This window comes from Centrocercus urophasianus, unplaced genomic scaffold (assembly GCF_019232065.1).
Source record: "Centrocercus urophasianus isolate 14NV4802_14NV808 unplaced genomic scaffold, USGS_Curo_1.0 seq_18, whole genome shotgun sequence".
NCBI classification, from domain to species: Eukaryota; Metazoa; Chordata; class Aves; order Galliformes; family Phasianidae; genus Centrocercus; species Centrocercus urophasianus.
The window spans coordinates 26764875-26777728 of NW_024884733.1; the positions used below are offsets into that span (position 1 = coordinate 26764875).

General features: G+C 40.1%; 1 protein-coding gene across 10 annotated transcripts in view; it reads left to right on the forward strand.

The window, feature by feature from the left end:
- Positions 1-12854, forward strand: part of PATJ (PATJ crumbs cell polarity complex component) — a 142109-nt gene that overhangs the window by 59954 nt on the left and 69301 nt on the right. For all 10 annotated transcript variants that reach the window (XM_042820129.1, XM_042820127.1, XM_042820130.1 and 7 more), the window contains 3 exons: positions 196-306; positions 1053-1130; positions 4128-4245. In XM_042820129.1, coding sequence (XP_042676063.1) covers positions 196-306; positions 1053-1130; positions 4128-4245 — 307 coding nt within the window. The remainder of the gene's footprint in view (positions 1-195; positions 307-1052; positions 1131-4127; positions 4246-12854) is intronic.

The window sequence follows — 12854 nt, forward strand, 5'->3', positions numbered from 1 at the left end:
GGCCATCCTTATTGTGAATGCTAGCTAAGATGCTTTTCTTTAAACCAACCAGGAAGAATCCTTCAAAAATAATTTCTATTGACTGCTTTTGGAACCTTCCTCATATAAACTAATCTTCTGTGAATGTATGTGATCTCTTTAAAAGGTGCAGTTGAAATAACAAACTATCTAATAAAAACAAATGATATTTGTTAGGTTTCTGGGATAGATCTACAAAATGCCACGCACGAAGAAGCAGTAGAAGCTATCAAGAATGCGGGAAATCCTGTTGTGTTTGTAGTTCAGAGTTTGTCTAACGTACCAAAAGTGAGTTTATTTCTATTTTTTATTCCAAAATTTAACAAATTTGTTATATGCATCTTATTTTAAGCTTGGCTAAATTTCTTTTAGCAAGATCTGACAATTTGTGTCCCCATCCTTTCTGTTGGAGTTTCTGCTTGTAGACCACATCCTTGCTTACCTGGCTTGATTCAAAACCTTGTTTCTTTGTTGTAAATCAAGTTGATGTCAATTTGTTGACTAGATATTAATTCAATTGTCCCATCTGTAAAATTGCATCTGGCCCTGTGTATTCTAATTTGTTTATATTTCATAATGTAAAAATACACTCAGTTATCCAAATGAACAAACTATGAAATGATGAGAAATAGCCAGATTGGCACCAGCAACTCCATGTAAAATGGGTCAGCAAAAACACCTGAAGTAGTCCTTCAGCAGTAAGTTGAATTTCAAGAGATTTAGCATCTCCTCATCTTCAAGGTGAAGGCAAGAAACCTCTTAATGCTTCTCTAAGAAAAGGCATATGATTCAGAGGAGCGTTTAAGTGAATGAGGAGAAGAGGCAAGGTGTCAAACAGTGAGCACAAAAATTCAGTGTTTGTAATTTCAGTGAGAACAAACTCCTCAGATGCACTGCAGTGCACTTCTACGTAGAAAAACATGAAGAGTGCAGAGTGTGCTGGATGGCTTTATTATTGTTATTACCTAACTTTCAGGCGTTTTGCAGCCATAACAGTCTTTTCTAGTGTGTGTGTAATATGCATTGTTTTACAGGTGGTTTCTGCCATACATCCTAAGGGAATCAAAGTCAGCAAAGATCAGGATGCAAACAAAGAAAGTAAGAGTGAAAAGGTATTTATTCCGTGTAATGCTACACCCAAGTTTTACTAAATCAAGTGATACAATAATGTGTTATAATGGCATGGTAAGCCTCAGTGAAGTCTGAAGTGAAACCTCAAGTGCTTTGTTGAAATTTTTTGATGCAAGTAGTTTTTGCCAGATTTCTGCCAAATGCAAGGCAGGATTCAGGCTCCCCTGGTGGTTCTCCCCTGGTGCTTTATATTGGCATTTTTCTGGAGTTGCTTGTCTTGCTCCACGGGGAGGCAAATTGATTCTCCTTTTTCAGTGGAAATAGAGAAATAATAACATGCACACGGATGATATCCTTAATGCGAGGCTGTCTGAAATTCAGTAAAATTCTGTTATAGGATAATTAAATCAGGTAGGTCTCCCATGTTTCCTATTGCTGTGTAAAACAAGGAAATGACCAAGTGGTCTGCTGCTGGCTTGCTGATTGTGAAGCCATTGCAGTAACTTCTACAGCAGATTAAAAAAAAAGGAAAAGAAAAAAGGAAGGAAACCTGTTTGGTATAAACCAGTGGATTTGTTTTAATCACCAGAGTAAGGGAAAAATTTAATTTCTCTTTTTTCATTCTCAGCCAGGTTGCTTTCATGGCATAAAGTATTTCCCTGGATGCCTTTCTTCTAGGAACTGAGTTGACCTCTGTAGGTTAGGTGCACCTTGGAGTCTGAAGAAGCAGTGACAGAATTAGAGTCAATACAATAACAATAAGTAATAGAGAACACAATAACTTTTGCTCAGTGCAGTTTAACGTGCCAACAGCAAACATGGCGAGCTTTTCGTTTGATCCTGCTCAATAATTCTGTGTTTCTTGTGTAACTGAGAAGACCCCCTTATCTCTGAAAGTTTTTGTAAGACTTGTATCTGTCAGATCCAGATGCTACGAGGCTCGGTTATTCCCCTCTCCCCCCACCTCCCCCTCCCCAAAAAATCAAGATGTTGAAGCTTTGCTTTCATGCCCGTGGATAATACTGACAATGAAGCAGTTACAATCCCCTTTTCTTGGTTTTGTTATCGATATTTCTAATCTCAGAAGCACTCATCCTCTTGCAATGTGCCGCCTTTAATCTCTAGGACTCCAGCGTGTTCCGTTCTATAGCGTTTGGAGGTTAAAGAGGGAACCTAATCTTTCTCAGACCTTTTTCATCTATTGGTGCTGTAAACTGGTGGGTGGAATATAGAAAAGCATCAGTGCCTAAATACATAGCTCCTTTTTAGCTTTGAACATGAATTCACAAAGTAGTCATACTGTGCTGCAGCAGGGGCATCTCAGAGTTGGAACGATTTGCTATTAGTGGATTACTGGTCTTGTGTCCCTGTGGGAAATCACTGATATTTCTAGTCCAGTCTTCAAAGTCTCTCAAAAGAGTTTGGTTTGAAAGTTGCTATTTCTGTCTGAAAAAATCGGCTTCTTCCTGTATGCTTAATGAGCTTTTCAATAGTGAAGATTTTTCTCTATTTAAACACTTGAAACAATTGAGCTTCTTGTGGACAAATCGGCTTTAAATTCTTTTGCTGATGAGCTGTTTTTAGCTGTGTTTTTTTGCCATTGTCTTTGCTGGGAGAAGCTGTGCTAGTTCAGAAACACTGTGTAGCAGTGTAGTTGAACATAACAGACACACCTGGATTCTTGGTGGGTTAGAAGTGATGTACAAAGCTCGTCCTGAGCCATAGCAAGATATTGGGTAAGCTTGTGTGTCTCGTGTCAAGTATTTACTGTCATAAGTGACTAAGGGTCAAATTTTAGGCTTTGAGTTGTTAGCAAATTACAGCGATACTCGTTAGTCATTGGTAGCTGGAAGAGGAGCTGCAGGTTTTCCATCTCTGTGTGTGTGGTAATGTTCTATGTGAGTCCTCTGACGCTCCTTGAACCTTCTGGATTTCGTACAGCTCTGCCTCTACCGAGATCAAGCTAAAAGTGGCAGAGTTATTTGGTGTATTGTGTGCTTAGGGGAAACAGCTGCCAGGTCTCCGAGTGCAGGGGTTTTGCTACCATTGGGCATATTTCATTTATTAGTGTTATGCCATCCTCAGTGCAGCATTTTTCTGTAATATTTTTTTGAACCGATGGGATGATGCCAGTCTAACCTCAGAAAACATGTGTAGCTGACAGTGCAGTTGGCGAGTTGAACTGCTCCACAGAGATTTAGGCTCAAGAGTTTAGAAATCTACATGCAGGTTCAGCTTTCATTATACCCAACAGAAAATTTTATTCCAGGTTTGATGTTTGAGTGCTCTGCAATTGCCAGCTATAGCAAAACTCATTATAGGCATTCGGGCTGCTCTAATGGCACAACGCACTCGGTGTTCCCTTTCTAAAGTGCATCCTGCTATTAGCAGTGAGGTTGCATGGGATACGGTTGAATGCAATTTGGTGAAATCACATAGCCAACTGGGGCACTATCACTTACTGTGAGCTATAAAACTGTTGCTTGGACGAAGGAGCTGCTGTTGCCATTGGATCCAGAGCCTGTTCTTATGCCTGCCATGCGCCGCTATATGCATCCTTACAGGAGCTGTCTCTATTTATGTGAGGTAATAGAATTTGATTGTACATTATAATTCTATTATTATTATTATTAATTTTAACCAAAATGAAGTTGAGGGTCTGAATATTACTGAGACACATAAAAACTGAGTTCTTATTTTCAATATTAAAAGTTTGTTGGCTTCAGACAGTAGAAGACTTGGAGCATTTCTAATGAGAAATGGGGGTATAGTTTAGTGTTTATTTTCAATCCTTGGTTAATATTCATATTTTCATGCCTGATACACAAGTACTTTGTCAACAACTGTTCGTTCTCAGTTGTATTTTTTTGATGTTTGCTGTTACTTCTTTTTCTATTTTCTTGCCTGAAAAGTCTGTGCTCCAGACTTCAGTGTTGTGATTAAGTGCTATGTATGAACACATGGAGCTAATAAGATGGTTTTTTTTCTCATGCATGGAGGATACGAAGCATGTAATTATTTTACTTTGAATCCATCAGAGAAAGCATGGGGCCCCACCTCCAATGAAACTGCCACCTCCCTACAGAGCACTTGAAAGGCTGCACTCGGAGGAAGCCAGCGTGGATGAAGAGGAGGAGGAGGATGCTTGTGCAGAGAGTAAGTGGTGCTGCAATCGTTGTGTCAGATGATGTTTGTGTGATGTAGATGATACAATAAGCATATCTGCCTTTTTCTGCTTGTGTTATGGGAGTAGTGCTGTGTGGCAATAGGATCGAATCCTTGTCCTCACTGAGGGCTGCTGATTTGTAACTTACCTGGCCTTCCCTTCCCAGCCAGGATCCTATAGCTGTCTTCTGAAGAGATAAAACAAGGGCTCTGTTTTCAGTCTAAAAAGGTCTAAGTGAGCTGTAGAGTGCTTGCTTTGGCAGTGGTGTCAGCCATGGAAGTCAGACTTTGTGCTTTACCCTTGTAATTTTGGTGGTAACTAAGTAGTCGTAGGCTGAGAACCCTGGGTGCATGGTCCTCACCCAACAGAGCCTGCGGTTGATGTGGGGCATTGTATTCAAACAAAATAGTTTCCTTTAAAATGAAAACAGGTTGATTTATTGTTTCAGTGCTGTTCTGAAAGAAGCTGTCCTGTCTTTGTAACATCTTCTGGGGAAAGGTTCTGCAACTATCTTTGTTTGTTTGTTTGTTTTAAAACAAATTGCAGTGATTAGTGCATTCAGTCATTCAGGGGCTTAGAGGAGGAGTTGTGCAACTTGAGAGTTTTCCACAGCATGACTGATATTCCACGATACTGCTTTATGAATTCCAACTTTGGGTAAATGTAGCACTGTTATCATAGCTTGTCTTGCACAAATTGTTTAGGCATATTAAAATCACAGATAAGAATACAAAATTATTTTCTTAAATGAGACATCGTTGTTTTTTGTTGTTGTTATTGCATTCTCATGCACCAAAACAGCATACTTGTTTGTTAGCAGCAATGACGTTTCTCCTCATCTGTTTCTTGGAGTGGGTTTTATTTTCCCAAGGTAGGGCCAAACCAAAGCAGACAGATGCCATTGTAGCTTTTGCCTTAGGAGCAGCAGGTATGGCTCCCACCCAGTTTAAGCTCTGCTCCTGAGGCCTGCTGATGGGAAAGCTGTTCCAGCTGCTTGCTGACTTCCTCCTCCTTGCTGGCAGTGGTGTGCCATTGGAGAGATAATTAATGAGGTTGGTTGGTTTATTGGTGGAGATCAGAAGGTTTTGGAAGAAGAGGAAGGTGGTTTTTTGGTGTTTTGGGTAGTAAGTGGTAGTCAGAAGGAGCACTTGATCTGAAACTCAAGCATCTCAGAAGCTGTGGAATGGACTTCCACAGTTTCTTTTCTGTGATGACTTGAAAAACAGTTTTCTCTGTAAATTTGAGCACAGTGTTATATTTGTGACCTACTTAGTGTCCCTAATTTTTGTCCTGATTCTTCATCACCATCCCAGCAATCTCAGTCCAGGAAAGTGCCTGCCCTCTTGACAGTGCCAATTTGCATGTTCGTATCGGTCTATTTCTTGTCCACTTAATATGCTAGTTCTGTGTTTTTTGTGAACTTAATAATTTACTGAGCTTCACTGAACATAAGGTGAACTTAATGATTGTCTTCTGTGTTTAGAAGATCAGGTGTCCTGAAAGGAAGAGGTGTCATTTCAGGTGAATTCATGTCATAGCTTCCCTTTCTTTCATTTACACCCCGTGGTTCTCAATCTGTGCCAATAGTGTGGAAGACCTTAGAAGGGCATTCTGAGGTTGTAGAGCTGTTAAGTCTGTGTACTCTACTTGTGCTACTGATGGATTTAGTTATTTACTTATTTAGCATTCTTATTAATACAACTTAAATGTCATGAGCCAACTCATCCATTTCTTTCATACGACAGAAATAGTTTACTTGCTCCACTTCACACTTTTTCTTCATGCTTCTATACATACTCTCATATTTTGCCTCATGTTCTTCATCATTTCTCGTACTGAAAATGAAAGCAAAGCACTGTTAGACTTCCTACTGTAAAACAGAAAATGTTTCTTTCCTTTCTGTCCTGTACTCAATGCACTGCTGTTTCCGTGTTCAGTCTGTTTTCCCCTTAAGGTGGCTGAATAACCTTTTGATATTGATTTCCTTTCCCCTCTGGGGTTTAAACTCACTTGCCTTTTTGCAGTGCTCCCTTTTATTTCTGCTTTTCCATCACTGAAACTGTGGCTTTCATTGCTGGCTCGCTGTAACAAACAGGCATTTCTTGTAGGTGTTCTGCCTTCTCTTTTCAAAGGCAGTTTTTCATCAGAAAAGGGTAAATCCTTGTTGGGCATCAAACTTGGTTTACAGAAATTTCATGCATCCTTCATGTTTCTGTGGTTTAAATGCTGAGCTCCACTGGCTCTGCAAAGAAGATCCAGAGTTTTATTTTTTCAAATAAGTCTTCTTGCATCCTTAGCTTCAGACCTGCTTCTTTTTATATTCCAAATTAATTTGAACCATTAATGTCTCAAAGATCATTTTCCAAGCTCCTAAATAGTGTTTTGCTGCGTATTGAAGGCAAGTTGAAAATAGCATTTCCTCCATGTATATTTTTTTTTATATATACTATCAAATGTGAATCAGTCTCCAGCTCTGACTCTGTGTAGTGCTGCTTGTTTACTCTGTGCTTCCACTGTTTTAAGGCTTCTAGTTCACATTTTAAAATACTTTCGTAAAACCTGAATCCTTTGGAGAGGGATGGCAGTTACATCTGTAACAGCTGGGGAAGACTAAGCTTACAGGATTTGTAGAAGACAACTTGTTTCCTTGCTTGCTTATTTAACTGTTTGGCAGACCAGCTTGGTGATTCTTCATCCTGCTGCAAAAAGAGCCTTCAGGAAAAAAAAAACACACAAAAAAAAACCCTGAAAATATTACAGTGCCAGGTGATTTTGGAGGATGTCACTCTCCATAAAGATTTATTCTTTTTCAGGTTTCCCAAATGTTAAAAACATCAGATTTCGGATAGAATTAAAAAAAAAAATAAATCAAAACAAATAGAAGGGAGGGAAAGCATACAAAGGAGCCATTTGTACGTAGGAGCAGCTGTGCTCCAGACTGTGTCAATAGGCATTGGTGTGTTGTTTTTTTTCTTTTAGAGGCTGTAGGTGTGCACTACGAGTCTGCTAATAGACTAATGTGCACCCTGTTGTGGCTTATTGCTGTAATGAGGGGTTAGCAGTAAAAAGAAGCAGAGGAAATGGATGGGCAGAGCAGTTTGTAATGGAATGTTTTGTAAGCTTTTCCTTGGGGCATTCGTAGCTGTACAATTTGAATATATTTTTGTAATGGAGTTGAGGCAATCGTAACTTAAGAGAGGCCTTTAAAGACAATTAGAAAACTGGAAAGACAGCCACTGGAAGAACTTGGAAACTTGAATTTGAATTGATAATTTATTTTTAGTAAAAGTTCTTGTCTAGTTAAGAGGCTGAGATTGATCCAGCGGGTTTCAAATAAACTTAAAATAATACAAATAGATAATAAAAAATAGTGAAAGGTGACAAAGATAATGGACTAGATGCTGCAGCGCTCAGACTTCCTGTCTGCAAGGATGTTTGACTGTATCTAATCAGGGGGTAATAATGTCCCCTTCTTTTTTTTTTTTTGTCTGCAGATAATGCAAAAATCAATGGAGCTATAAGAAAGCATAATTATTTATCTTCCTAACACACTTTTGAGGAACGGCGTTTCTTCTACTGATTCACAACTTCTTTAGTGTTTCAGCCACGTGTTCTCTTCTGTGGTCGACCTGTGGTTGCTTAGGGTGACAGAGGGGCAAGCCTCCCTGTGTGCGTGGGTTGGTTTGGATGAACGGACCCAAGGCTTTCACAGCTTCCACGGCATCGGTGATGTTGGTACTCATGGGAGAGAAGGATGGCTTTCATCAGAAACAAAAGCTTACAAGATGGTAGAGAGGTCAGCTGAGGCTTAATGGAGTGTATGGCCGAGCACATAGAGTGCTTTAGGTGCACCCTCGGGAAGGTGTTTGGGTTCTGCTGTGGGGGAAGATGACAAAATATCATTGTGCCTTTGGAAAAATGCCAGAATGGTGAGCAGTAGCTAAACAAAAGCTTTTGATAAAGCGGTTTAAGCCTTGAGTATCCAACAGTTTGGAGTTTGCCTTATGTAAAATGGTGCTAAAACAGAGGAGAAGAAATTTTAATGTGGGGGCTGGGGGGGCGGCAAGCCAAAACCTGTGATCTCCAGGTGAGGCAGCTTGTGTAGCCAAACACTGCCTCTCCAATAGATGTCACTGCAACCAACAGCAAATAGAGAAGATGTTCAAAGAGTAAGATGTAGCCTGGAAAAATGCTTCAAGCATTAGGAGAATAAAATTTTGGGAAAAAGAATGACAATTGCAATAATTAATTGTCTTAAATATATTAACAAGCATATTTAGTGCTGCGCGTTTCTAAAGACCGTGCAGGAGTCAGGATTAGACAAACAGAGCAGTGACTTTATTTTCTTGCTGTGTTAATCTCTGTTTAATATGACTGTACTGCTAATCTGCTTTCCCTTTTCTTATTCTGACCCATCATTAGCTAAAAATGTGTAAGTTTTGTAGCCAGCCCTAATAGAGCATCCAGAAGGGCTGTGCATTCCAGGCAGACAGAAGCTGCTGTGCCCCATGAGGATAGATTACGATGTTGGTGTCATTGCAGTTTGGGGCTGGGGGTTCGTTTGGGTTCCTGTAATTGTGCTGTTTTCTTCTCTATTTGTGAATCACGTGCACAATTTTCAGGATCTGATGAAGTACTGCAAAAGGAAATTACTTTTTTGATGAATTAATAGTAAAATTGCAGCTGGGGCTCCTTGTATTTTTTTTCTTTACTGTGTGCTTGTAATAATGCGCTGAACAGATGGCTTTGTGTGTGCTGTGATACATGTTCTAAAGAAAGGACAATGATCTTTAAAAATGAACAAATTAATGGCATTACCAAAATAACTGAGAATTTTGAGTTAATTTAAATGTGCCGTTTGGAGCAGAGAATTAGGAAGGAATTCCCAAAATGAGCAAGTGTCTTTATAAATGTAGGAAGATGTTTTATCTCTTTAATTACTAAATGAGGGATTGTGATTCTCTTCAATATTTTGGTTCAGCACGCTTACTGCCGTGAAACTAATACTGCTATTCAGAGTTGCAGTGAAATCCAAGTCAGGATGAAGTTTGAATTTTCCCTGTGCTTCTGATAACAGATGGGTTTTGTTTTCTGACACACTAAAAACCAGCAGCAAAAATCCATGAATTCCTATCAGTGTTGGGAAGCTGCACGATTTGCAGCACTGGTGAACAGGGTGTTTAGTGGAGCCGTTTGACTGAGGAATGCAATTTTTAACCCCTGTTGTTTGTCTGAGAAGGATGCTTTGATAAATAACGCCCATTAACCGTTCCTTTGCCATGCGGAGGGCCATTAAGCCTGGCAGTACCTGCAGCTCGCAGTGACACAAACAACCATTTGAGGTGACTGGTGTTGGGGATAGAGATGTCATTTGAATGCTAGCACAGCCAGGCAGTGCACAAACAGCAGCCGTGGAGCATCAGTGGGTCAGATGTGGGAAACCAGGGATCTGCTGCTCCCTGCATGCTTGCATAGGCAGCTTTCATCTGCTGGCAGATATAACTGTTAGCTTGTGGGTAGCTTGGAATTAATATAATTGATGGCATCTCATAATAGAAACAGACAGACGGTTTGCCCTTAAGGAGAGAAAAATCTCAGGAAAATAGGCCCAAGGTCGTCAGAAGAAAGACGAGCACTGAGCCTGTGTATGATGAGGATTTGAGCTGCTTACAGCACTGAATGTTTGTCAGGAATGCAGATACCTTGAAGTACATGCTGGTACAGCAATGGTACAAGGGGGTTTCCCAGGTAAGGATTCGAATCTCTCTCTGTATTGTGTTTGTTTCCAGCAAGTCATTTTGAGCATGTTTAGTGATATTTTAGAACTAGGGAAGTGCTGGAGATGAAAAAATAATGGCACGGATCTTTTTTTTTTTTTTTTTCCTCTCAGTTTGAAGCATGGACGTTTAGCATGATTAGAATATTGAATGCATTTAATATCTTTAATGTATTTTGTCTTCTGTTTCCTTATAAATCATTGTTTCTGCTGTGTGTTGCTGCTGAACATTCTTCTATTCAAAACTGGTGCGAGCACGCCAGTGCTTCAAGTATAAGAATTCCTAGCATTAAATTCCTTGCTGTATAGAATAATCTACTCTTCCATAACTGTTATTGTAATGTAGAGACAGATGGCTGAATTTTCTTCACTTTGCTTGTTAAGAATGTGTTAGGTAAATGTTTTTAGACTAAAATAAAAAGCTGCTGGGAAATCTAAACTGAATATTCAGCATTTTCGTGGTACAAAGAGGCAAAACAAGAAGAAAGCAATGTGATAATAAACAAACGAGCTATTTGCAATGAAGGATAATCTAATCTTTAAATATTGCCTTAGATTGCATTTGTTCTTAGGTATGATCTTTTCTACCAACACAACCCAGGTATCCAGAGAATAGCATTAAAATGCAAGGCATGAAACATCCCGATTTGATGCTTTAAGGTTATTAAATGGTTTAAGGCACGGTGCAGGAAGCTTGCATTGCTCGGGATCTTTGATCTTACTCAGGTGTCACAGATAAGTAATTTCATGTAACTCAGAGATAAAGATAACATCTGTGGTATAAATCTGCATACGCAGGTATTGCTGTGCAAACTTGCTAAGAGATGATGATGCAGGTACGTCGTTATATAGCTCGCTGAAGAGCACTTAATATCACTGCAATGACCTGCAACTAAAAATATGTAGAAAGGATGCAAATGTTTAAAGAAATGAAAGACAAATATTAGCCTGTAAAAGGTTATTATGTGCTTATATCCTTAAATGTCTGATTTTTAGATAGGAAGATCTCTTTCATCATTACCGTCATAAATTATGTCGATCAACTGCACCAAAAAAAAATAATAGAATAAGCTCTACTTGTGCATCGTGCCTTGTCCAGACTAGCAGAGCATTGCTTTTAGTTGGAATACAGAGTACATTGTTTGCATAATAGCTCTGTTCCAAAATGGTCTGTTTGGTTTAAACAGTAACTCGTCCAAGTATGTAGTGGGAACAAGCTTCTAACAGCAGGGAAAGTAAAAATGTGAGATGACGATAATTTTATTCATTACAGATGTTACTTAATTTTCCACAGTACTGCAGTCATTGAGACAGCTGTCCAGAATAACTTCTTTAACTGTTTGAGGAAGTTGAAGTATTTTTTTTCTCCCTTGTCTTAAGACTTGATTTTCCCCCGTTCAGTGCAGTGGCTTAGAGGCTAGTCATCAATTTACCTTCTGCTTTGTGAGACATATAATTGCTCTTTATGAGACTAGCTGGCATTGAAAAGCTATCCAAAATATTTCTCTGTAGGTATGCTTGCTAGAGTGTGCTGTGACGGGCTACTAAAAATTGTTTTGTGGCATGTAGTGGTCACATGCACGTTGAAAACAACTGCTAAGTTAAATGACACTTGGAAGATGTGTGCATGAAAGGCTTTGATATCTTACCCAGATGAACGTATCAGTTATATCAGTGAATTCAAAATACCTCTACTGTATTGGAGTTGGAAGAGGAGTTGGTGATGGGCTGGAGGACGGGTAGTTCTTTCTGCTACCCTAGAAATAACAATGAGCCTTTTGTTATCAGAGTATTGATAGATACGTCTGCTTGCCTCATGAGTGCTTAGAGATCACAGCTTGAGCTTGCTTGTCTCTGTTTCTCTCAAAAAAAGCTACCAGAGGCAATATTTAAGCCTTGATTTTTTGGGAGGAGCCCAGTCAAAAGAGCAGCAAATTTCTGTTGCTATGAATGTAAGAAGTGCAACCTCTGCTGGACAGGGAAGGAGGGAAGGTCTAAGGAGCGAAGCCCCCAGAGCCAAGGATGCTGGGTGTAATGGCATCCCTCTACAGACAGCTCCAGTGTGGGCTCCTGTTCTGCGTGGGTCTTCCAAGCACCCACAAGCAGCAAGGGGCGAGTGCTTCTGTCAGATACCACCACTCCAGTTGAGCAGCTCCACAAGGGAACATTTTGCCTCAGGAAGGTGTTTCCTACAGGCGCGTGGCATGGCAGGTACATCAATCCGTAGCATCTTGGTGCTGTGTGCTCCTAGCTCTCTCTCTGCCTACCCGCAGACCTACAGCTGTGATTCAAGATTCATAAGCATCATTGGCTGGGGTCGTGTTGAGGAGGGAAAGGAAGGGGGAGAGAAGCATGGAGGAATGGGTGTTGTTGATTAAAAAGCGCAACTGGAAAACAGAGAACGTCAGAGGAGTGCTGGGCTGTTGTCTGGGGAAAGGGCAGAGCTTAAGTGTGCAGGAGGACACTTCTGCACGTTCTTCTGTGTGCACACAGTCCAGCACAGAGCCAGCAGCCTCTGCTGTCCCTAGCAGTGGTGCCTGAGCAGTCCAAATTCAGGATTCTTATTCCAGTGATGAGTACTGCAGCCAGGTGACAGAGCTACCTGTGGGTTACTGCTGGGGTGAAAACTTGACTTTGTCATACTATTTTGTGATTGTTCTGTTGACACCAAGTGTCTTCAACTTTCTTAATGCTTCACATATTTTTAGAGATCTTTTCTCATCCCTTATCTGAAAAGTAAGTGTGTTAGCTATCACTTCTGTACAAATAGTTCATCTTTTATCTGAGAATTCAGGCCCACCAGCTTAAGGAGTATTTTCTGAC